The sequence below is a fragment of the Lonchura striata genome, chromosome 7, assembly GCF_050655825.1.
Source record: "Lonchura striata isolate lonStrDom1 chromosome 7, ASM5065582v1, whole genome shotgun sequence".
NCBI classification, from domain to species: domain Eukaryota; kingdom Metazoa; phylum Chordata; class Aves; order Passeriformes; family Estrildidae; genus Lonchura; species Lonchura striata.
The window spans coordinates 16,423,253-16,450,231 of NC_140709.1; the positions used below are offsets into that span (position 1 = coordinate 16,423,253).

The 26,979-nt window shown below is 37.4% G+C and overlaps 1 protein-coding gene across 2 annotated transcripts in view; it reads right to left on the bottom strand.

Annotated features, from left to right (window-relative positions):
* Positions 1-26,979, bottom strand: part of LY75 (lymphocyte antigen 75) — a 43,094-nt gene that overhangs the window by 7,835 nt on the left and 8,280 nt on the right. For both annotated transcript variants that reach the window (XM_021526308.2, XM_085585033.1), the window contains 20 exons: positions 26,305-26,462; positions 25,374-25,484; positions 24,069-24,157; positions 23,561-23,733; positions 23,188-23,384; positions 21,697-21,839; positions 16,079-16,160; positions 15,607-15,678; positions 14,034-14,157; positions 13,171-13,206; positions 12,721-12,896; positions 12,004-12,068; positions 11,134-11,210; positions 9,829-9,965; positions 8,705-8,810; positions 6,658-6,818; positions 6,146-6,275; positions 3,551-3,777; positions 1,666-1,834; positions 616-777 (listed from right to left, as the gene is read on the bottom strand). In XM_021526308.2, the coding sequence (XP_021381983.2) occupies positions 616-777; positions 1,666-1,834; positions 3,551-3,777; positions 6,146-6,275; positions 6,658-6,818; positions 8,705-8,810; positions 9,829-9,965; positions 11,134-11,210; positions 12,004-12,068; positions 12,721-12,896; positions 13,171-13,206; positions 14,034-14,157; positions 15,607-15,678; positions 16,079-16,160; positions 21,697-21,839; positions 23,188-23,384; positions 23,561-23,733; positions 24,069-24,157; positions 25,374-25,484; positions 26,305-26,462 (2,595 nt within the window). The remainder of the gene's footprint in view (positions 1-615; positions 778-1,665; positions 1,835-3,550; positions 3,778-6,145; positions 6,276-6,657; positions 6,819-8,704; positions 8,811-9,828; positions 9,966-11,133; positions 11,211-12,003; positions 12,069-12,720; positions 12,897-13,170; positions 13,207-14,033; positions 14,158-15,606; positions 15,679-16,078; positions 16,161-21,696; positions 21,840-23,187; positions 23,385-23,560; positions 23,734-24,068; positions 24,158-25,373; positions 25,485-26,304; positions 26,463-26,979) is intronic.

Here is a 26,979-nt window from a genome sequence, read left to right on the forward strand (position 1 = left end):
CCAGTCAATTTCCATGCTTGAACTGCCCTAGCAGAGAAACATTATTAAGAAAAAGACTGAATTGAAATCAATTCACAAAATAAAATAATCTTTGGAAAGATGAATGTCTGAAGGTTTAATACAAGAGGAAAGCTGTTCTTAAGGTTATACTTCATTCAGGATAGACAGAAAATGTCCATGTGCTTTTCAGTCTATTTACTTTGTTCACTTAAGTGTTCCACACAGCAAAACTGGAGGCAGCAGGAAACCACAAAGTAAATGTATCTGTAGAGCCAGAGTGCTGCCAAGGGTGTACCCAAACAATTTAAAACTGGCATATTATAACAAAACCCCCAACCAAACACAAAAACCTAGTAATTTTTCAGAGATCTCAGAATTCTGTAGTTCCAAGCCATCTCTTTCTTCAACTCTCCTATCCATGCTCTGGCACTTTTTATCATGGTAGTTCAAGGGCAAACAGCATCAGGCAGTGCTGCACTGCTGCATTACTGCTACAGCCTCTCTCAGCATTCACTCTGCTGTCTGTCACTGTAAGACAAGTGACTCAGATCTAACACTCATCTCCTCCAAGCTGATCTAAATCCATAAATACCTGCAGTATGACAAAGTACTTACTCATGCTCCTGCATAAATGATGAGCTTCTTGAGGCTTCAGTTCTCTCCATCTATTTTTTGTTATCATAAAAGTGTAACAATTATTTCTAAATGATATCCAAGGTGTATTTTTAATCTTATGTGGGCATTTCACTTGTGTAACTTGTTCTTTTTCAGTCTTCTCTAAAAAAAAGGCAAGACAACATCAGGACATGAATTACTAATAACACCACTTGACCTGGCACAGCACAAACCACTTTCAGTGGTTAAAAACATTAAAAGACAAATTAAGCTGTCATGCTTTACATGTGTTATTTTCAGTTTCCTCATGATGGTGATTTTTTTAAAGTAACAAGCCAGCAGTAAGCTCTACTAAAGAATACAGATACTTGCAAATTTTCACAGTTATTTTAAATAGGTTTAAAAATAAAATCCCTACATAAAAGTGCTAAGTGCAGGCCAATAACCAAAAGCTCTTATTGACTCTAGTGCATGGCATATCACTGTAACAAATAAGCTACTTCACAGCTAGTAAAACTTAATATATCCCTGTCTTGTTACAATTAGTAGGTATTTAGAAGGGTTTTGTGAACTTCAGATGATGCTAATTTTCATTTCAGTGTCTACCTTCTACCCTTCTTCTCCATATAGCCATGTACCTTCTCTCTGTAGAAGACTTCCATGTCTGAACCGATTTCAGGAGGTCCCAATATTAAGATGTAAACAGTACAGAGATATTTTAATCTTCTCCCACAGGCAAGTGGGAGAGATTAGTATGCAACAATCTTAGAGAAGCAGCGCAAAAATAGAATCAATTGGCAATAAGGCTACTGACCCAATGCATCCATGCTGAATTTATTTTTAAGGTACAATTAGATCAGGACCAACAGTTTCATGCCCCCTATCTTTGAAGCTAGTTTTTTTTTTTTTTTAATGGCATAGAAATCAGACTGTTGGAGAAAATATAAGTTTTAAAAAGTTGTAATTTTGGAGTTACAAGCTGGAATAACTGAATTCATTTAATAATAAAATAAAAGTCAACTTTCATAAAAATTATGGTAGCATACATACTTTCTGATGCATAGCAAATAGCTCCTCGATTTTCAGAGGAACAGTCAGAAGTTTTCCAGAAGCCATCAGTATCCAAAAACACACATTCTTCATTTGTTTCTTCATCATCTTCAGACCAGCGACTAAAACTCACATGTTTCCCATCCAGCCAGCCATAATGCTTTCCACCCTAGCATTATTTAAGCAAAAGGGATGAGCTTAAACAGTAAAAAAAATATAAGGTGCAGAAAATGGTATGATAATGTATTTACACTTGCTAGACATTTTCAGTGTCTCTGATGAGAACTGCAAGTGTTCCACTGCCCTCATGAGCCGTTTTCCTGCTCACAACATAACAAGCTTTGTTATTTTAAGTTGCAAAAATACAAATTAGCTGAATGGCAAATTATCCGAAGGTGATCTTCCACTACTGTGCTTAGAGGGGGAGGCCTAGCAATGGGATGTCCAAACTGCATCATTTGCAACTGCAAAGCAATGGTGGATATCATCCCCTGCTCTTGGAAAATTGGTAATAACTGAGAAGAAAGTCCAGTCTCAGTTACTCCATATTGAGTTGAAAGTAATTATTGGATACTTCATTGATTTAATACATCATACTTGTTCCTGCCTTGGAGGATGCAGGAAGAAAAAACCTACATTCAAGCAGTATGCTATCCTTTAATAATCTTACATTTGAAAGTCTTCAGGAAATCCCCCTACCGTTGCATAATTTATCTTGTATCTTTCTTTTGTGTCTGATTGAAGCACTGGGGTAACAAGTTCTGTTGACCAGCTGTATTATAATTTCCCTTCATATGACATTTTAATTGTGCCCAAATAATGAAGTGTTGCAATAGTGAAGAGCCTGTGCATGCCTGAGCTGTATGCCCCAAAATGAATCATTTGATCGTCACTTACAGATTAAAAAAAAACAAAAGAGATGGGAAGATAGTGAAAATGGGGAAACCAGACAACCTAAAATTAAATGGTTCTTTCCTTTAAAAATATTCTCCATAAAGTATATACTCAAATTTCTGCTTACCCCTATTTGCTAAAGTATTCAGTAGGCCAGAACTGACAATAGAAGAACACAACAGCACAGTCCTGAATGAACACCACCATACTTTGTAGGTAAGGCACTTCTAAAAAAATTATAACTTTCTTCTTGCAATTATCTCCAGACTTATATGCGTGACAAGAAAGAGAAACCCTGCCAGCAAGCCCAAGCCATCCCATTTATAAGATTGAGACACCTCTCAATCCACAATAAAGATTTTCAAGAGGTCTTCCAGCAATAAAGATAAAAAGCAGCACTTCCTGCATTATTTTAATTTTTTTTTTTACCAAAAAAAAAACACAGGGAGAAAGAAAAACCCACTAACCTGTCTGTCTTAGAGATGCCTCCCTCCAACTCAAAATATGCGTGCAAATAGTATGAAGTAACAACAGAATCTAAGTTGAACTTCAGGAATGTATCTCCACAAGTATTCAATTATTCATTTTTAATTTTATTTGCCACTTCTAGTTTTGCCCTTCCAAAACAGATTTTTGGGTTATCTTTCTAGAGTGGTACTGTGGTGATGACATTAAATGGCAACACTCATTACTCATTTGAAAACAAAAGAGATGACTCAGTAACCTATGTTGCTGCATCCTACAATATATCCCTTCATCATCAGTCTTTTAAAATAATTATCATTATCATAAATTCATCCAGTGGAGTACAAGAATATGTAACTTGGAGAACTGAAGGTTTAAAATATTTATCTTAGGACACTCCAGATAGTTATCCCTAAATTAAAACAGCCCAGAAAGTAATTTGTCACTGCATTTCTTTAACTCAGGTTTTGTTTCACACAATTGTAAAACTATCTAAGCCACAGTCTGAGGAAAAAACAAAACTTACATCTCTGCTGAAGAGTCCAGTCCAGAGTGGGTAATTATGAAGAGCAGCCTGAACAGCAAGAAAAGCCTGCTGGAACTGATCTGTGATACTAACCAGCTGCATCTTGTTATTTATGCATTCAGCCATTGCATCATTCCAGGACAAATTCTTCAGAATTAACATGTATTGAACATTTTGATAGCTCAATGTTTCATTAATGACTTGCTCTGTCTGGTTATCAGCAGTTCCTATACATAAGAAAGAAATCCAATAATTAGGTAGTTAAACACTGTAATATATTTTAAACTCCCAATGTCTCTGTAAAAATCAGAAAAACCTGTTTGACTACACCTGGGAAAAAAAATCTTAGTAGGTTATGCTGACAATTATAGTTAGAAGCAAACATCATTGATATCTTAGATAGAAAAAATATATATTAAGAAATAATTATTATTTTCAGCCAATGTATTATTAAATATCTTTTTCTCAGCTTAGGTTCACATATTTTTGTATGTTATTTTTAATTAATTGCTAAGCAATTTATTGACTTAAAAACATATTCTATCACTTTAATTATACAGAAATACAAGAGAGCAAGTGCTCTCTGCTGTAATACAGCAACAGCTAAACTTGACTCATTTATCTCTGTGGAGTCTGTGGATTTATGCTTATGCAAATCTACAGGGCTACAAAACCTGTCCATGCAGATCTTGGTACAGCACAGTCCCAGAACTCCTTACTGCCATCCATGAACACAGTGAGAACTGTTTTTGCCTCTTAACTAACTGCAGAAAATCCAGCTTGCACAGGGAGGGATATAATTCACTATTTGTGCTCTGAGCACAGAGTGTTATCACAGTTACCAGCACCACACCTGAAGGCACAGCTCAGTGATGCATGGCTATTGCAGTTAATAAAAGATGCAAATACTCCTTCCTGTGGGTGGTAGGGTTAAGCATACAAATGGTAACCCCAAAAGCTTTATACACAACCAAAAACTCATTCTGCAAAAGGCAGAACTCTCTCTCCATATTTAAAATACTTGAAGTAGAAAAAGGCCTGCAAGGGGTGAAGGGAGGCATCACTCTATAAATACCAGTATATAAATGGCTGATTGATTGGTTGACAGAGCCATTTTCCAAAACATAAGACAACTGAAACACAATATTAATTTGATATTTACAGCTTTTAATTGATCAGAAAACTGACAAGGCTCAAACAGATTGTTTCACGTGGTTTCTCTCTGCTGCCAAATACTTTCACTTCATAAACAGCTACAAAAGAGAACCATGGAACCCAGGGTGCCATCACACATCAAGGGGTACCAAATTGGAAACAAGACAGCAAGTAAAATGTTCACTTCAGAAAAAATAATTGCTGATGATTACCATCTCAAGAAATTCTGCAAATCACAATCATGCCAAGATTTCCAATGAATGTGAACCATCTTTTTCCTGGTGATAAAGCCCTAGACAGCTTGGACGCTCTCACAACTGTCTCTACAACCTGCTGAGATCCCTCCCAACCCAAACAATGCTAACACAGTATAAGACCAGACCATAGCAGGACACATTCTCTGTCAGTCCAGAAACCTTTCTCATTACACCTTCTACAGCTGTGGCAAAGAAACATTGAGTAGTCACTCCAAACTAATAAGAGATTGATATAAATAGATATATTATCACCTCCAATTCATAAAAAACTCCTTTTCACATTTTCATGACATCTCTTTCATCCAAACTTCTAATCCCAACACTTAGAATTTCTGGAGTATCTGGCATTGATAAAGATTATGTTAAATGGAGGTGGGGGGGTGGAGGTGGAAATCTCTTATTTGAGAATGAAGAAGTTGGGTAGTCTTAGGTGTTTTGTACACCTAGGTTTCTCTGTGTTTGAATTTTTTTTTTTTAGAAGATAGCATGTTCATCACTTAAAAGGATTATTTATATAAAGGAACCTACTCAGAAGTGGGCATGCTGAACATTAGCCCATAGCAGTAATTAAATGCACACAATAACTATATGTGTTTGATCTTATTCCAGTAATTGGTATTGGCCAACCCACACGGGTACATTTGAATATTATTTTTAGTTCAGATTAAGAAATTCCACTCACACCAACTTTCAAGTTTGCTCTGAGGAGAGACCAACTTCAACATTAAGAATCTATGATACTTTACATTCTCATAGAACTAAAAAACAGAGAAGGTATTTAAGGAGGATATATATATTGCGAGATTCCTTCCTAGGGCTTCTCACACTTCTGAAAAGGAAGAAAGAGTCACTTGTTCCACCCCTCAGTGTACATGGCCTCTATACACATAGAACATTAAAGATCCGTCTGCTGAAGTATTATTCCACTGAAACCACACCAAGTCTCTCAGGAAAACAGATTCTCCCTGAAATGGGTTATGAAAAGCAATAGGTAAAATTCTGAATGACTGACAAAACAGGCCCCAGATCCTCCTCTGCACTCTGCTTTTCTAAAATTTACCTCCTCAGTCTCTACAAGAATCTTGCTCTTCAAGTGAAATCATTTACATGCATTAAAATCTCCTGGCACGTGTACCTTAAGTTAAAACTCTGGCTGCAATTTATTTTGATTCTTCAGACTTACCTACAGACCGCTGGCATATACCCAAGAAGTGCCTGTCAGCACAAGCAGTGAAATTCCATGTTCCAACATATTGTGACTTGGGATCATTGAGGATTACACCACACTGATTGTTAAATTCTTCATCAAAAAACTGAGAAACAGAAATATCCTTATCAGACTCAAATAAGGTATAAACATACTTCTGTAGAGGTGAAGTAACATGAGTCTAGGAGAACCCCAGCTGTCTGAACTTGTTTAAGAAGTTTCAAAAGAGTGGTGCAATACAGCTTATGCAGCTTACCTGTTTCACAGACACTACCAGGTGCCTGGGCTCAAAGTTTTCCTAAGCTAAATACACTTTAAAAGTTGCCATCCAAGTAAAAGTAAACAGAACTCCAGTACTGTCAGCCACACTGTTGGCCAATTAAAATTACTAGCTGGGGAATCTGGTGTGTTACATGGAGTTCTTTTTCGACACAACATTCCAAATTTCATTACACAATAGGCAAGAGAAGTCAAAAGTCAGAACTTACATCCAGTGGAATTTTCCTTAATCTCCCTGTCAGCAGTGGATGAAAGTTACTGTATAACAGTCTACTCTCATCTATCCATTTGTTTTCCCTTGTACTGAACAGGAACTGTAAACCAATCCAAATATCTTTTGGCAGGCCAGGAAGCAAGGATGTTATATAATCTGTTGGACAGAAGAGTAAATGTACATATTGTGGTTAGGAAAACAACAGTAATCTCTGAAAGAATACTTCATGTAAGTAAGACAATGCAATCCCTGTTTGTGTTAATTTAATTTTTCCAGCCCTTCATGATTGATGAATGCTTATCATCCCTTCCTTCCATTTGATAATAGCTTTCATGTTGATTTTATCTGAAAGGAGCAGGCTATTGGTATTTGTCCTTCAAATTCTGAGCTAAGGAGAACATAGGTGATTTAACCTGTTCCTTCGCCCACTAATTTGGAGTCTTTTATTCACACATAAATTTAAGAAGCTGCTTTTCCACAAGCCTGCAAGATCTTCTCTTGTCTTGCTGCCCTTTCTGAATTGATGGAGGAAGTCTTATCTCCCATCTTTCTCTTTTACATACCATAAATCAGAATGTTTTTTGGATTCTGGCAGAGTTTGTCCACCCCACCATCAGAGACAGCAGGACAGGTCAAAGGAAGTCAGATTTAGCTGAAAAAAAATTCAGCCAGGTAAACCTTAAATCAGACCCCTCTTGGTAAGCATTCTGGCAAGAAACAATGGGCTTTGGTAACCCCCCAGGCATCAAAGGCATTCACTAAATTGACTAGTTTAGGAAGACAGATTGAAGCTATGTAATCAGCTACTGCTGACATGTTTCAGCTATTGGTCACATGCCAGACTAGCCACACCCTATTTTCTGAACCAGACAAAGCCACTGTAGATTTGCAGGTCAGGGCTAGCCCCTAATATCACCGGAGGAGCAGAGGCAGCCCACAGAAAGAAATGCATTTTAAGAGGACTGTGTCTCCTTTCCATATAGGTGGTCTCCACTACACAAAGGAAAACAAACAAGACACAATAAAAAGCACTTCCAAATACACCAAATCACATGAGGGATCCTGCTAGGTTACATTTCAGAACGTCTCCAACCTTAAATGCATACAAAAACACACAGGCCTGAGACATGTCTATTCCTGTACATCCTCCTATTCCTCCCCAATAAGAGCAGTAAAAGAAAATTACCATTAAGCTGATGCCTGCAGGTACACCCTTGACTTCTCTAGTCTATTTACCATATTTTGTTTGGCAAGAGGTTATTTGCTTATAAAGAAAACATGCACTGTGGGCACTGCAGAATTCAACTGAGCTACTTCAGATACACCCTCAGAGAACTCTTAATCATCCACAAGAACAGAGCTGCAAATTCAGCCATATCATTCAGTGGTTTATTGCTGAATATTACTTGCAGCGAATGTGAACCCATTTCTCCCTCACTGCATTTCTCTCATTGACCTTAGTTGATTTAGGTGAAACAGTTCTGTCTTCCAGTCCTCCTGCTTTCCATCCTCCCATCAGTGTCCTGAAGAGCTCAAAGGACACATTGCCACATTAAGATGCCCAGCACATGCAGAAACAAGGAGTCCTGTGCTCCAGTTGGCATTGTATTTGCCACTTAATTCCCACATGCACAGCTGAGCTTCTCCTAGAAGCAGCTTCTATGGTAGTTTTTCACAGAGCAAAGTCTACAGTCTCAGTTCTGTTTCAGCTTGCAAAGCCAAACAATTCTTCATTCAGTGATGATCCTTTCATGCTCAACTCTCAGTACAAGGTTTTCTAACCTTTTTCTTTTTGTAACAGGTTAAGATCATATAGAGAAGCTGCTCTTCAAACTGGTTCAAATGTCTGCTAACTGCATTTCCATGTTATGTTTCCAGCGATGCAAACAACAGACAACACATTTCTAATCAGTTCTGGATTTTTAAAATGCTCCTAGTATGCCTGTGGATAACCAAGTGATTTATACTCAAGTTCTTAAGCAGAACTATTCTGAATATAGAAGAGAAGCTGCATAACGAAGTGCCCCAATTCACCACCATACCTTGGTCAGCTTGATCTGAGATAGATGGAAGAGAGCCTCCAAAAGTTACACACTTTTCATTAGCTGCATTAAATGTTAAATGTTCGGGTTTCATCTTTAGAAAACACTGCAAAATAAATACAATTAAAATTATTTTCATTGTAACATTCTGCCTAAGACATAAATCAATATGTAAAGGCTCTTAAACCAACTCTAAAAACTCACTTCTCATTTCCTGCAATAAAATGTAACTATTTTTTGCAGAAAACAAGGGACCTGATACTAGCTGCAAACGTTTATTTGGTTCAACAGAGTAGCTAAATATAAAATTGTCTCCCTGACTAATGCCTCACTCATATTCAGTAATTCTCATTTGCTACCTCAGAATCATGTACTGTTTTAGGAGTGAGAACTCACACATGAACTCTGCAGTCAGATAGTGGTGGTAAGGAACTTGTAATAAGCTACCTTTGGGGAAAAACTACTTGGGAACTCCAAGATCTATTCTGCAATGATGCGAACTAAGTTTGCAAACCTTGGCACAACGTAATGAAGTACAGATTTGATGCACATGCACAGAATAATGGTAAACAATAGGAATGAGTCTCACTAAGACTTTAGATGACTGCCTTAAAATGTAGGACTGAAATAATTAATAATACTATGGATCCTGACTTGTTGGTTAATTCTTAAAAGTTGCTCGCTAATTTTTAAGTAAGGTTAGTCATTAAGGCAACTCAGGAAATAGTGTCTGCCAACTTGCTGCCTGCCTATGATTACTCCAAAGAGACACAACATGCTTCTGCCACAGAACCTTCATCATCTCCCTTTCTAATCCTTCTCTTCATTCAAAGTAGAAGCCCAAGACTACAGAATACAACCAATGTTCTTGGACCTAAATGTGTGGCGATGGGAAAGCAAAACAATCTGAAAATGAATGCTTTGAATTTAAGAAACCATCAATCCTGAACAAGGGACAAAAAAGGGAGGAGATAATTTTAATCACTACACTTAGTTTTCAAAAGTCCATTTCTAGGTCTATTCCTCAACAGAGGGGCTACCTCCTCCTTTCTTTAAGAAAGGCATTCCATCTTACTGGACTGTGAAGATTCGGCAAGGATGATGAATCTGTGTTATTGCTGTACCTTGTTCCGGAACTGATGCCAGCCTTTAGGGCAACCTCCTCTGACTGGGCGGTAACTGGGATCGTGTCTCTCTAGTAAGGAGGCATTATTTTTTTCACAGATGAAGGGCAGTTTCACATTACAGTTAACTGGGTAGTCTGCAGAAATACAAGTTTTTTAAAACAGTTATGGTAATGCCTATCACACTCCATTTTCTTTCTGTACTTTATGATATGACAAAGACCAATTTGAAGGGAAACCCTTTTTGGTGCAACCACAGTGAACTACTATGCAATTGAAAGCATTAAAAATAGCAGTACAGAAAGCATTAAAAATAGCAGTACAGAAAGCATTAAAAATAGCAGTGCCTTCTAGTACTAGAAGGCAAGCACAAATCATTTCTTTCAGACAGTAGTACAATATTCCTACAGATCCAGAGTCTCACTCTTACTTCCAGTATTAACACTTTGTATAGGCAGAGAGAACTCGAAAACAGGTTATTATTGAAAAAAGATTTTATATATGAGGACTAACCTTGTATTCTGGCAAAGAGGGTACACCTAATTGTCAAAGAAAGCCAAAAGGAATCCTTTATCATCTACATGGAGAGCATCTGACCTGCACTGCTTTGCATAACTCCTGCAGTCAGAAATTGACTGACTTCCAAGTCTACAGCAATTTTTGGCTAACAGAGACGAAAACAGTTCAGCAGCAAAGAACTGAATAATGGGGGAAACATGCTTTAAATGGAAATGGTAGAAGACAAGAGGAGCTTCTTGTTCTCTGGGGGTTGCACATTTTCCTCAACATAAGTGTTGAAAAAAGGAAGCGATACACTTCAAGTACCACCAGGAGGCTTTTTCATTACCTCATCTATCTCTTACAGTATGACTCCAATAGTTAATGGAATTTGAGTCTCCAGGTATGTACACAGCTGCAAGTACAGAGTCAACCTCTCTAACTGACAGCTCTCAGACAAACTCCAGACCTCAGAATATGTAGCATAAACACAATAAGGTAGCCACCAAAACCAGATTTCACCTAATTAATTTCTGTTGCAAAAAGAGTGACAAGCTAGCATAAAAAATTGTCATTTGAATTCAGGTTTGTCTCTGGTCATTAAGAAATATTAACATGGCTTCTACCATGAGGAAGTAATAAATGATTCAACAGTCAATCAGATTAACATGAAGAAGTCATTCACTCCTAATTTGGTATCAATCTGCATTTAATAGAAGAGTTTGGGTAGAACAGTAATTAATACTTTTTTTATTTTCAAATAAACACAACAATAGCAGAGGGGGTGAAAAATAGAAACAACCTTACCTCTATACCAGTTCTTTCTGGAAATATACCAGCAATCTCTCAGTAATCTATCATGGAAGCGTGGAAATAACTGTAAACTGGATATAAATATTTCAGAGTTAATCTCCAATCCAATGTGACCTTCAAAGGAAAACTCTGATAGCAACAGTGTCAGTGCAAACAAAAATTTGGGCTATTAACTGTTTCTAAATGCCCTACACAAACTAGGCTAGAAATAAATATGTGGTAGGTTCAGTTATGTACCGTGCCCAAATTAACTGTCTCAAGATGCACAGGACAACTGAAGGGAATAGGAAATGGCTCTGGTTTTCTTTCCACAATAGTGCATTGCTATAGTATTTTGGAAAGTGAAGGACTTTCCTTGTAAGAAGACTGTGAATCTTCTCTGAAGCCTAGAAGGGAATGATGCAATATTTGCTGTGAGTCATCCCAGCTCTACAAGGCTATACTAGAAGACCTCCAACACTTTGGCATTACCTAACTAGAAGAGTGACGTCTTAAACCAATTTCCTATTCCCTGTTCTTGGGTATTCCTCAATCCTCAATGTCAACAAGCTGGGCATGTTTTTTTGGTCAGTTCTCCAAATATTTACAAAACATAGAAGTTGGTCCAAAACCCCAATAAAAGCATTTCAATGATCAAGGGAATACATTAGCTACTAGGATCACACATTTCAAGGATTCATACAAAAAAAACTAAGATGCACAAGTCCAAGAGCCCAAAATCTAGAGGCTCTGATAGCACACACAAGAAATGGATTACTAACTCCGTTACAATAAAATTACTATGAATTAACTACTCTAGTTAACAATTCCTAAAAAGCACAAAATAAAGATGACAATAAAACATGTCATAATTATTCTACATACGGTGAATGATAGCTGTAGCCATAATCAATAAACTTCAGCCACCACCTCTGTTCGCTGTTTGATAACTGTGGAAGTAAAGAACAAAACCCAGTATTTTACAACCCACTTAGAAAAAGCTTCTGACTCTACCAAACATAGAACAATGTGACAAAATCGATTGCAGAGGTACAGAAACTTGACATGTTTTTCTCAGATGCCTTACGAGAATGTACTTTCATGCCATGAACAAAACAAACTCCTTCTATAAATCCTATCAGACCATCTGGCAATTCTAATTAAATCTTCTCACCGGGTGAAAAACTTTATGTTGTCCTGTGCATAAAATTAAGAACCAGCACAATTGTTAATTAAACATTTGCAGACAATGGTCGTCCTGCTATGACACTTTTTCACTATTCAGAGAGGTCTATGGTTTTTTAAATGTTGTTAAACTTACTTTTAAATTTAAAAATCTTTTACCAGACTGCCATTAAAATAATTGAATAATAATTTTAAAAATATAATTAAAAATAATAATTAAAAAATAGTAATTAAAAATAATAAGAATTAAATAATTCTCTTTTATCCCATCTTTTCCTCTTAAGTACTATTGAAAACCACTGAGGCCAACAGGAAAAAGAAAGAAATTAAGACTAATATTTTCTTATATTGGAAAACTTGGCAAGTAAAATTCCCTGCGAGGGAAAGTAACTGTGAAAACAGATTACACCTCCTTACCTTTTCTATTTGAGATAGTATTGTCCTGAGTTTTGGGTAGGACTCTATAGAGGCTAAATCACTATCATTTTTTTGACAGTATAAAATCGCTTCCTGGTAGCTCAGGTTTTTATCTGGTACAAACCACAGCTCTGCTCCATCAACAACAAGTGGGGCTCCATGAATTCCGATTTCATCTACACAGAAGAAATACTACATGAGTAAGAAATGAATTCTGAAAAACAAATCTTTTCTTTTTCTGACTGTATTAAGAAATCTCAATTTGACACTGGAAGAGTCAATGCTCTGCATTTTGAACTCTCTCAAAATCAAATTCTATCAGCCATAACCTTTTCTGGTATGAAACAGGTACTGCAGTAGCAATATAGCAATGTAACAAAACTAATAAAAGATATTGAATATAAACAACCCTACACACATAGTGGAAAAATACAAAAGAAGTCAAATTACCTGGTATATACCACTCTGGTGTCTTTGGAGTGCTACCTGTTCAGAGGAAAAAAGGAAAAGTCACCAAATTCACTTTCTAACAAGACTGTGGCCAGCAATAATAGAAGTGATTGTTAGCACTCATACTTCTCAGTATTCATGATGAAAAAAAAAAAGAGAATGAAATCATACACAGGCTCAATAGTTTTAAATTAGCTGATATAAAATTAATGGGAGTACTGCATACCTCCATCTTACATATCTGTGGCTCTTTCATCTCTCAAGCATCAGATTAGTATTTCTACCAGAATCTCACCCCAACAAGAAAGTTTCATCCCAGGAAACCTTTTCATCAACAACCCAAATGTGAAAGTCTACTGGATTACATTTCATACTGCATGAAAAAGCCTGGATCCGTGCAGATATGCCATGCTCTTCTTTTGTATCCCCACTCCTCTGTTTCACTACAATGAGAAGCTAGTACACCAGTTTTACCAGAAGAAGGCTAGTTCACCTAAGGTTGAAGCAAACTGTACACCCAAAATACTTGTGATTTAGCTAAAATATCACTAAGAGAGAGAAAGTCAAGTCCACAAATGCTGCAACTCAGAGGCTTATATCACCACACAAGAAACCACTTCTTACTCCATGGGACTAGAAAGAATATGAGAGCAGTGCTACTGCATCCTACTCAGGGTCAGTTTCTGATCTAAGAGCACATCTGTTTGTATGTGACATCAGTGAGACATTTCATGTACTGTCCTCTTAGCAGTTCAGAGAAGAACCAATAAAATACTGTTTGGAAAGTTTCTATTATAGGGCAATAATTACAACTCATTGTATTAAACTCTTTATACGAACAGACGGATGTAACTGCAGTTTACCTTTTGTTATCTGGCAGACCCATTCAAGCTTAGCTTCACAATCAAAAGGCCTGAAGTAAAATTCAAGGTCTCTGCTTTCATGGAAGTAAAATCTCCAAAATGATCTCCGTGAAAACTGTGAGGTCTGCATACAAATAGAAACAGAAAACTGAGTTAGGAGAGCATAGGCTTTTGAAATGTAAAATTAAACTGTAACAAAAAGGTCCTTTACAAAGTCAGTGTTAGTTGTGTTAGTCACACTATTTATTTTGCAAATAAAGAGCAGATACAGCTATAACTTCAACTATAACTCTCCATGTTAGCTAATGCTGTGAGGCGATTACATAAAAGGCTTAAGGTTAAGCCTTTTAATTGCTTTTGTAATTGCTGTGAAGCAATTACATAAAAGGCTTACATTCAAACATCTTTGAAGTTTTTTTAGAAATAATGTTTCTTAGGGTTTTTTTAGTGCCCAGTTTCTCATCAATGCTTATTATTAAATTATCTACTGCAACTTTTTCCCCTGAAATGAATCTCATTTCTGCTGAAAAGAAGAAACAATTGGAACTGGCACAGAAGCAACCATTCTTATTTAAAATTATTTATTATAATCAAGCTTGAAGAAGTGACTTCACTCTTGCTGGCTTCTCCAGTAAGGAGAATTTTTTATCATCTACTGAAATAACATGTCTATAACTAGCAGGCAGGAGATGAAAGTTACTATGTTCACAGCACTCCCTTCAAAGTGCCCTCCTGGGTCTAAAATGTTAGGAGCTCAATGCTGGCCAGGCTCTCAGTCTGGGGTCATGGACACAGGAGAAGCAAATGAGGGAAATGGCTGTGAACAGAAGGAGAGGGATGCAGTTATCCTTTCCCCCAGTAAATCCTAAGAGCAGAGGTGGTTCTATTTAGGTTAAAAGGGATGGTAGGTACTGCAAAAAGTCAGATGATACTTCAGAAAAATTAAAGGCTATTTTAAAACTCATGCCATCAAGACTAAATTAAGTATTGAAGAGCTTAATCAGGAATCAAGCTGAGGTCTGACATTTGAAATTAGAAACCAACAGAGAACATACAGTCTATTTCACAAGTAAACAAGGAAATACACACAATAAACACAAACACATCCTCTGTCCGGGCTACCGCATTCCCCTTCTTCAAATTTCAAACTTTTTCTTAATCTGCAGTTAAGAAAAGTTAATATAGATTTTTAAAAGTTACTGTTAGGGCTCTCTGTGCTTTTTTGTTTTAGACTCCGTGACATTTCCTGAAGAATTATATGTAATATAGAAGAGATCCATAGTATGGCACTATGCAATACAGAGTAGCATTGTTACTAAAATATTTTGTAGTTAAAAAAAGTTCAAAAGAAGTCCTATGAAAGGTTATCATTAGCATAGCACTCGTCTCATAAAAATAATTAAGGCAAAGTTTGTAATAGGTGTAGATTGATAAAAGGAAAACTTTTAGATTGATAAAAGGAACTCAGGTTTTTCACTATACTAAGAAAACATCTAAACCTAAATTCAGTTTACAACTGGAAAAAGTATTTTTCCTAGTAAAACCACACATTATTAAAAACCTTGAAACTAACCTTTAATGCAGCACAGTCTCTTGTATCATATTCATCTTCCAGATAGTCAAGTGGCATAACAACACTGGTTACCTACAGGATGAGTGACAGGGTGAAAGGTCAGCAATTACAATTACAGTGAGGAAGGTATTTTTGGTAAAGTTTGACAAGGAAAAGAGCTGATAAACCCTCCCTTCTGTTGTGGAATGAAGACACCTTGTTCTCTCCACCAGCTCTTGGATGTTTACTACTACATTTCTGTGAAATTATTTCAATATAATGGAGATGGAAATCAGGTTAGCCTTGTTAAAGGTATGGTTTTAACTGGAAATCTGCTTGGATGGCAGCTCTTAAGTGCACAATCTTCTTCTGAATTATTAATCTGTTGAAAGACCTGACAAATTTTAATTAAAATATTTATCAATTTACTTTCAATTCAGTCATAGTTGAAACAAATCAGTACATGACACTTCCTCATTAAAAGTTAACTTACTGGTTTGTTATCACTCCACTGCCAGGTTCCCAACGAATCAGGACTCCTCTTATTCATTCCAATCCAGACCCATCTGTCATTGCTGTAAATAAACAAGATACAATCTTATGCCAAGCAGGTGGTTCAGCTCATTTCATAGGAAGACTGACCTATGGCATGGCATTATTTAGGACCAAACAGCAAAACCAAGGTTTTACTACTGCAAGTTGTAGCAGTTCAAAGAGAAAACAGACACTAGGGCTAGGACCTCTTCTGTACAGAAGAAAACTAACTAAACCAGGGAATTCCTTTGTGGGCTGCATCATCACTTCATCAGTTGTCAATTGATATAATGGTCTCTTTTCCACACCTTTCTTCCAGAATCACACACAGAGCATTTGTATAGTTTGGTTCCATTTCTCTTGTCCACCTTGGGCTGTCTCCAAATACCATGAGTTCAAATATACTCTTCCTCAAACCACACAAAAGCTTTCACTCAAAGAACTGGCCTATTTCCCTTAACTTTGCAAGTGGTACAACCACACTAACCATGGGCACCCATTTCAATCATGCACCCTTATAAATGAGGCATAGACATAAATCAGCACCTAATACCACTGGCTTCAATGGCTGCATGAACAAGTGGCAGTAGAAATTTTAGTCCAGTCAGAACTGGGTTATTTCTTAGATTTTACTTCCTCATTTTTCAAAAGCAGCAGACACTTAAATCTAAAATTTCAGTTATGTTCTAAGATACAAAATTACCTGAAAAAATGAGGTTTATAATGTTTACTCAAATCTGCAGTAAGAACCTTTACAATACTCTTTTGCTTATGAATCTAAAGATGCTGTAACAAAGTTAAAGGTGATAGTCCAACTGCAAGGTTAGTTTTGCACTGGAAATTCTCAAAGATTCAATTTTGTGCAGGGTTCATAAACTGAACTTTATGATAACTCACTCCAACCCACTACCCTGCCCAATAAAGTCAATAGACATTTCTCTGAATTATAGTGTCAGCTGGAAGCAGCAGAGGGGAGCAAGACCATGAGTTTCTTATGAAATCACAAACCACATGAAACCCTACTGCAAAAGAGCTGTGGAAAGGGCACTCTCATCAAGGTGGTCTGTCAGCACTAATAAAGCATTGATCCCACATTACAGGGGTCCTGTAGAAGTGTATGAGCAGCACTATCCCATCAGGATGCACCAAACACAGAGAAGGAACGCAGCACATTTGAGGAAATTATGAGCTTAGGTTATTAACAAGGATTAAGGATTTTCTTGTATAATCTTCCCAAAGAAAGAATACAATTATTCTTTATAATATTTTAGGAGACCAAATCTGCAAGAAGACAAGTGATTTGAACACAAAGAACATCACATCTGACGGAACCACAACTCAAAAATAATTTAAGCTCAAAACTGGACATAGACATTTGACCAGCAGAGGTCAGAGTTCGTAAAAGGCTCCCCAGAAGGCAGCGCTGACAAACTCTGATTTGAGGCCAGAACTTGAAAAATTTATGGAAATGACTTTGTTATCTGGAGGGATGGACTCAGAATCAGGCTTTGCCACTAGCTTTCCACATGTATCACCACAAAGATTCTGAACAGTCTGAAAACACTGATGGTGCATAACCAAGAAACAGCTTAACCCAGGGTTTGTGAGTTAAGTATGTGAAATCTAAGAAGGGCAACAGTACCTGGTAAAGTTTCCTTTAAGAGGAAAACTATCAGCCATCAACAGATCTAATTTTTTTGTTCTTTGATCTCAACTCCAGTAATAGTTTTCTGACATTGGTGAGATAGTGTGATCACTCTAGTGTGATTTTATCATACTGATCAATCTTTAGTCTTTCAATTATACAACTAAGGAGCCTTTAAAGAGCTTAAATGCCCCATATCACTGCAGAGAGAAAACTGTGAGCCAAACATTCACAGCTGTCAAGCAGTTAAGTGACTTTTGACTATTTGCCTTTAGGAGCTCATTTTTCTGTGGCTGTTCTTCCAATTTAGAGGCAGAGATCCCCTCCTAATTGTCACCAACAGACTTAGTGCAGTTTAAGCAGCTGAGCACCACAAAGGAATATCTACTAAAAAGAAAATTTGAGACACTCACTTTGAAACGATTTGCAGATTTGCAGTAATTACCTTATGCTCTAGAGCAATTTTTCCAAACTCCTTCAATTTGTATTTGGCTATTGTGTAATAAAGAAATTAAAAACAGGAAGTGTGCCAGGTCAAGAATTTCTCCAGCTTATCTCCCAATTTACAATTACTAGCCTGCAAACAGAACAATGTTTTCAGATGACTGGGCTCTTACACATTAATGTACCTCTTTTGCTCCTTTTTGGAATTGTTCAGACATGAGTAATTTAGTAACTGCTACTCTACACTTGACAATACTTTTAAGCTTCAGTAAAGCCTTCTGATAACCTTCTGAAATTATACTGTCATCTCATCACAGGAAAGAATTCCACCAGCCATTTAAGACAAAGATAAATTAAGACTCTCTATAGCAATTAAGCTTGCAGCAAGGAATTTGCTAGTGCTTCAAGTATCTGTCTCCTCATTGCAAAGCATTAAAGTTCATCCTGTGGACTGATACCAAAATGGATTTATCAGTGACAGGGTATTCTTTGAGCTACATGCCTGGAACTGTCTCTAAAAATCTAAAGTATCATGACTTTTAAACTAAAAAAATACATGCAATTTGTGCTTTACAATGGACTCCACACTGACACTGAAAGACCCTACATCTCTAGCAATCCCTGCAGAATACTGCTGGTTTCTCTTTTACACAGAGCTAAACATTCATAAAAGTCAAATACTACAGGAGCTAATAAATACAATTCAGATTGTGAAGGGACTATTAACCTGTAATTTTTCTGATCAAATTCTAACTGCCAAAATAGAAAATTATTCTCTCTATTCTTTATAACAGTTCCAACATAAGATTAAGAGCCTAAGTGTAACTTTTAGATCTTGTAGTTCAACCTAGTTTTTGACAAGAGGCAAAGTATACATCTGGGCCAACTCCTTAAAGGTGCAATTTAAGGCATTATTTAATCTTAGGCAGTGCTGGCCTAAAACTCTGCATGAAGCCCATTGAGCCACCTTGTCCTCCCTGCTGTAACAGGCTGCTGCACTAGCTAAATCATGTCCTGCTGATCACCTGCTCTTGAGTGGAAGAAAAGAGAAGCTGAATGAACATGCTTACTACCACTTGCATCTCAGCTTTATTGCTGTTTTGGCCATTCTGTTAAGGTGATTATTTTCTTTCAAGCTCAAGCGTTTGTGAGGCTTTCTAGACTCAAAACAATTACAGCAGCAGAGCTGTTCATATAAAAGGCAACCTGCATTTCTTTCCAGTAAGGTGTCCTCGCTGAAATGCTACTTCTAACCAGGCCAAGCTATTTCTCCTCCTGTGTCCAGCATTGCTGCCAGTTAGAAGATACAGAATGCTCACACACAGAGTCTGAAAAGAATGCAAGTAGCTGAACAGATCTGTTGTGCCTGTATCACGTCTCTTAAAGCCAAAAGAGGTTATCTCCTATTTCTTCTACACAGGGAAGGCTGGCAGGCAAATTCTATTCCTTCTCAATGGCAATAGCCTGACTTGGCTGGAGCAATTCTGGCTCTTATTTGACTCTAAGGTGGAATCTGAGTAAAGAACAGAATGGACTAGGCAAGCTGCCCTTTTCCTGGTGAACCAAAATGACTCTTGCTAGCATTTAAAAACAAACAATTCTCAATGAGTCACCAGAGAACTGTGCAAGAGGAAAAAACCTGAAACCAAGAGAGTCGAGGTGTGGCTCCTTCCCCAAGCTGAAATGAATGCACTGAATGAATGCTTTAGTTTGGAGTTTGCACTGAGTAAATACAGAGAATACGAACAAAGTGCATGCCAGCACACTCCAGCAGCTAATCATATCTAGTATCACCTTAGCATGATTTCTCCCAGTTAGCTAAAGTATTTGTATTTGGTGAAATAATTCACATGGTTTGCTGTTTCAAATGAGCTTGATTTTTAGATTAACTACCCTTGACATCTGACCTCCAAAATATGTATGTAATCAACACCTCAGAGTAATTTAAAAGCCTAACTATCTTCAACAATTCTTCACGTTATCTAAACAAACATTATTTAAAATACCTCAGGCAATATCAACTATGTAGTATTTCAGTTCAGAATGTTCTGAAGTGCTGAGAAAGGGGTTATCCCAGATGAAAATACTGTGTTTTCAGTTATATATGATATGAGCAGTTGCTCCAGCACTGACTGCAGAGTCAATTTCAACCAGGCTCTATGTATGGACCCTCATTTTGAGTTCTCCTGGAGTAATATTGAAATACTGGGACTTATCATCTTTCAGTCTAAGTTTGAAATTTCTGAACTATGCAGGAGCATTGTGTGTCAACTGACTTCCTGGAAAGACAGAAGTCTCCACCTTTAAACTCCTAATAGAAAACATAATTATTACCTCAGTCTCCAAGCTGAAAAGCAGTTCCAAGTACTTCTACGAAAATAAAATGTTACTTCTCTATTCACATTTCATCGTAGATTAGGTGCACTAAAACAAAATTTGTAATTGCAAAACCATCTAATAAGGTCTGCAGCTAGAAATAATTTGTGCACTGATTTTTATTGTGGGACTTCAGCCAGTTTAGCAAAGGAATCACAAGTGGCTTTTATACAAGCTAAACTATCTATATATAGAGCATACAAGTTTGGTTTTGTCTCTTATTAACATAAACACTGAGTAATTTTCATGACTTGTGCATTTCTAAAGAAAGTTCACTGGTTTCTCAAGAAGGCACCTCTTCAGTCATCAAGTTTAAAAATTTAATCACAGTGTTGTATGCTGTCAGCTTCTGCAATAATCCTGATTTAGTTTGTTGATGAAAAAAATTACATCACATAACTGGCAGCATTTGAATTTAAGCAGGCAAAAGTTCTTAAAAAACAGACTGTCAATCAAAAAAAAAACATATTACACAAGGATCTGACATCACACCAGTGCCTAATAAAGCTTTGCAGTGACAGTTCATTTCATTAAAAATAAAGCTTTAAACTCATAAATTATTTAGCATTTAATCTGTTGATACCAGAACACTGAGCACAACCATCTAATGCCCATATAGTGTTAGTGCAGCTATGCCAAATAGGATATGTGCCAACCAGATTGCTGGACACTACATTATTCACATTTTCCAAAGCTAGCACCCAGTTTAGTCAGGAAGCATTTCATGAATAAAAATGAGACATATCTGAAAAACTGAAATAATAACTCCTCTCTAAAGAATGTACCAGTAAAGAGTAGGTACATTTACCATCTAGTGTGCCAAAATTCAACACAGAGAAGAAATAATTTATTGTAACAACAGACCTAGACTTGAGTTTTGAGTATCTTCCATTACATAAGCTTCTCTTCCTGTGCTGCCTTTAGCAATGTGAAATATTTGCCCAAGCTGTACTCCTGTGATATTTTCCAGCAAGGCAGTTCAAATGCCACATCTAACTGTTCTCTGGGAAGCACAGGTGCCACACACTATCTCACATTTGCCATTTGTGGTCAGCAGCAGCATTTGCGAGCCACTGCAGAATCAAAGTTTTAGAACATGGCTAGTTCGTTACCTGATCATTTTTCTCAGGATAGAATGAAGTGCCTTGATTTCTTCTGAGTGGCTAAAACTGGGCAGATGGCCTCCAAGGGCTTCACAGAACCTTTCTGCCTCTTCCCAAGTCCTGGTTCGCAGCACTCTTTCACTGTGGAAGAACTTCACAACAGCCAAACATCAGAGCAGAAAATGGGGCAGTATTTTTAAAACGCTCCTGTTCTACTAAAATATGGCCACCTGAGATTTAATAACTGGTATTTCCAGTTATAGGAAAAGAACTTGACTTCTTAACAATTTTTCTTTCAGTTTGCTTGACAACAGCCAGACTCTGAAGTTTAGCTGACAAAATTTGTTTCAAACACAACATATTCCACATGACAGACTTTCTCTGTTTTTCTTTACCAGAAAGACTTTAGAAACCACCAGTCAGCTCATTCCATAACTGCAAGTCAAGTTATAAGTTTTAAGCGATGTTGGCTCTTTTAAATTTATGGTGAACTATAAAGCCTAATGTTCACTTAAACCAGGCTCATTTAAGTGCTGTGCATGAATAAAGTTCTTTGGCACCCCCTTGGAAACCTGTAGGCATCTGAGGTTCAAGTTTGGCTCATACACCTCAGCTAACACATCCACTTGATCCCCTTGGTTTTAGTCCAAGACAATTCCCATCAGCTGCATCTCTCTGCACAGACACGCTGCATTTGGTCAACAGCAGTTGTGGAGAATCTGCCAGGGCCAGCTGTCATGTCCATCAGCTATGGGACAGCTATGCTGCACAGCAGCAAAGACCTATCCCTTTGGGATGCTTGCCTACACCCTTGTTATTCAAGCTGGGTTTCCCCACTCTGCTACATGAGCTGTTTACAAGAAACAGTTCATTGCAGACACTGAGTCAAAAAATAATGAGACCAATGAACAGTCTCAGTTTTAACTTGATTTAATTTTTAATAGGAGGGAAAAAAATCTGCATCTCTAAGAAAAATTTTGTTTAAGCCATTCCAGCTAAATAGCACAGCTGCTTGCTTTCACTGTTTGCTTCAAAACAGTAAAATACAACTGAGGCTGAATGTTTTTATATATCCACATTCACACCAGAGAAAATCCTACTTCTCTATCTGTACTCTTAGTGTACAGAAAGGAAAAAGGGCAAGGGAAGGTGATGCTTTCTTTCCCTATTCATGTGTTTGTGCATGCCTGAGAGCAGCAGGGAGGGCACAGGCACAGCACCCTCCAACAGCATCAGGCTCCTTAGACAGCAGTACAGGGCCAGTGCTGAAGCCCCAGACAGCTGCCCCCAGAAAAAGACACAATGCACCTCCAGGAATGGCAGAGGATGATGCAGGACAGTATCTACAGGCAGCAAATCTGAATTAACACCAATTCCCTCTCCTGGTGAGGAACACCTTTAAAATGCCCTCAAGAGCAGCTATGCTCACAAAATGGCTGATCACTCACTTCCTCCAAGACAGTAATGAGCAATTAACATTGAACAGGAATAACATTTTACCTTGTAGCAGGCAAGGCCAGATCCATTATGCCACCCAGGGGGACAGGGATCAGTTGGCTTTGGGAGAACTTCTGGCTCCTTGGGCTTCCCAATATATTTTTTGCAGACAGAAAATGCTTTAGTGGTTTTACAATCCTTAGTTTCCCACTTTCCAAGAGAATTTCCACTGGACATGGCCACACATCCTCCTGAAAACTCTAAAATTAAAGCCACCAAAACCACATTTAAAACCATTGGCTGGTTTCCAAAAAAGCCCTCACATAATTGTGAATTACTACTTTATTGCATGCTTGGAGTTCTGTAACATGGCACTCCAGTGCTTGCTCAATGTAAAAGGACAGTATTTTTATATGTTTTTCGTTTTCAAATTTACCTGGTTGCATGGAATTCCAGTTAGTGTATGTCACAGCTTCAGGTGCTTCCCCATTCACTGCACCCCAGGAATATATTCCTGACTGGCTAATATCCTGCAAACCAGTCCAGAAGTACTTTTCTTCAACTTTTGTGTACTTTCTAATTAGACTGTTAATAAATTCTTGTTCAAATCTGAAAATTCACAGATTAATCGTAGTCAATATTTGAAAGATAGAAAACTTCTGAGATAATTTAAAAACCAGAGATATTACATGAGTATTGAGTCAAGCAGTCATCCAGGCAGTCCCATATTCAAATGGGGTCATCAGGCTGGGAATTTTCATACTTCCAAGAAGGCTTCACATTGCAAGTTTACCATTGTCACACATTTGTAGTTCTTGGCAAAAACAATTCTCTCTCTACTTTTTATTTATAAACCATTAGTTATCACACAGCAGTTTTAATCTCTGATTTTATCTCCAGGATTGTGATGTTAAACCTGCTCACAAATTACAAATGTGCTTTACCTGTTCATCACTGTAAGATTGCACTGGGCTCCAAATGAAACTTCCATTTTATCAATCCTGTAACAGTAGTTTCCATGTCTCTCCCATCCCTGGTTAGCAAACAAAAACCACATTTATACAAAACAACTTAATTTAGGCATTACATACAGGAGAAAATAAATCATTGCCAACACTGCCTGGTGCCCACAAGCTGGCACAGCATATACAAGAAAGAAATGCACTGTGTCACACACAAGGTCCACTATCATCAACTCTCAGATTCACAGTTGTAAAAAATAATGCAGCCACAGGAATAAAATACACCACTGTTTTAGCTTGTCAGGGGAGAGTCTTCTGACCACTATTGCATTTACAGACAGAAACACAAGGGCAATAGCCCAGTCCTATTCAAAACAATAGAAGTTTTCATGCTGTTCCACCAACGCAAGGATTCAAACACAAGAATACTAGGAAGGCATACACCAGTGTTTCATTACTCCTGAAAAAAATACTTGATACTGAAAATGTGTGAGCTTACTAAACTTTTCTATTATTCAAACATTTTTCCCCATATTTACACTGAAATTTCAAGAAACATTAATGTATTAACTCTTTTCTAGCCTAGCAGTGCCACTGGTGTCTGAACAGCACAGAAAGCTGTAACTCTACATGCTGGAGGTCTCTGAAAAGACAGAGTAAAAAGGTCACATAGAAAGAAAGATAAGGGGTCAACATCTTTCCTGTTGCAAGCAATATGCCACACAAAAATGAAGCAAGTAACTCTGAAGTAGCTAGCAATACCATCCCAGGCTAGCTCAAAAGACAAAAGCTTTGTTTTTTTTACAGTACGACATCTTACAGCTTAAATAAACAGCCCCCACTTTTATTCAAGTCCTAGAACAAAAATGAGAGCCAGTGAAGTGCAACAAACCTAATCCCAGTTAAAAATCCCTGCATATCTTTATGTTGCAAATTGCTTATCCTAAATTTTAAAACATAATTTGAGCAAAAACAACAGAACAAATGGTTTTATCAATAACATTTCTAATAAAATCAATTTCTTTTAAATAAACAAATAAAACACAACCTTTCCTGGGTCCAGGCTCATTAATACTTTCATCAATAGAGATACTAATACTACATCCTGTGCCTGCTTAGGAGAATGTGAAATTTGGTTTATGCTATATGCTATATGTACTTCTTCAGATGAAAAGTTTCACAGACTTTACTGAACAGATGAGAAAGAAATGGAAGTAGAGGAAGTAAGTGATTTCAAGCAGGTTTCTGAGCCACATGACAATAAAAGAAATAGAGGCTTCCTATTACCTCTTCCAATGAACAGCTTTTATCTGATTTTGTTTCATTCAAAATCTCTCCTTTTTTCTTGCAAACATATTTCAATTTTTCTTCACAGGACTTGACACTCCATTGTCCCAGCTGTAAGAATGGAAGGAAAAAGACGTATTTTAAATTCTAACAGTCTTTGAATTTCTGTGTTTGCACGGGCTGTTTCCATCGCCAAGAAAGCCAAAATTCCTCTAGTATAGATATTGGGTTGGATGCCCTGGATTATATGCACAGTTACATGTTTGGAAGGAAGAGAGAAAGCTGACACACATGGGGATGGGAGGATTCTGGATCACATCCAGAAAGGAAAGAAAAGGCCAGGGTGGTGCCAACTCTCTGAGATGAGGAAGGGAATGGGTGCAGGAGGTGTGCTCAGCTTAATGTGGAAGTAGCTCAGAGGAGCTGAGCACAAGCTCCAGTGCCAGGCTGCTGGCACAGCAGGCAAATGGGTGCTCCACTTTCCTAATGAATCTGCAGGATGCTGCACACAGCCTGCTTCCCACTCTTAGTGTCCTCCTTCCTTCACCAATACCTGTTTTAGAACATTCCATCCACAGACCCAAATTGTTCTGGGAGATGACTGAACCCTGAAGATATCCCTTCCTTCCTACCTTTCTGCCAGAGACATGCAGTAACCTAAAATACAGAGTGACAAGGCCAGCTGTCTGGCCAACAATGTGGTAGTCTCAGAGCTGGGAGTAATTTCCATTCTTTGCAGTACACAGCCATGAAGTTCTAGCTAAATAATTTTAAGAAATTTGCTTGTAGAAAAATGTATTTTAAAGATTATTGCAGAAATAAGATCAGCTATCTGTTTTGTCCCCCTCCTTGACTTCCACACACACCAATGCTGCCTCTAATATGATGAAAAAATACAAACCAACAACCAAACTCCACACTGTATTCCTACCTTGCCCGAATAAGACACACAGTTAGGAGTGCTGTTAAAGGGAACTTTTGGTTCATTCTGATCCCAGTAGGTAAAAACCACAGGTGAATCATCTGACCACTTGAACAAGGCTGGCACATCGTCACTCCTGAGACCCATCCACATTTCCTCTTCAGCATCTGTAATTTAAAATTAGGACATTTTAATTTCAATATAATATTCAAACTAACAGGAAAGCAATGTGTTATCAGCAAAATTAAATTTATCATATTGCACAGAAGTGAAAAATACTGTGCAGCAGTATAGTGATATTTTTCTTATAGTGAGAAAAGACCATATGTTTGTTATCTTGTTTCTTAACTTATACTCACGTGACTATGAGTAAGCTTAACAGAGAAGGAAGAAATAGGGAAAAAACCCAACCACAAACAAGCAAAAAAACCCTAAACCAAATTTAGACTGTATACATCAAACACTAGCTATACTATTTATTAGTTCAATGACTCAGCAGTAAAAAAAAATTACCCAGCTATCTACTATTCTCTTTGAACAAGCAAATTAAGCATAAAGTATTACAAAACTAGCAGTAGGTTAGCCCAGGAAATAAATAAATTAATAGACTGAACCAGAACAAGTCCTAACACAGGAGGCTTAGATCTGCACAACAACATTCAACACTAGCCTGAGTAAGAGCTT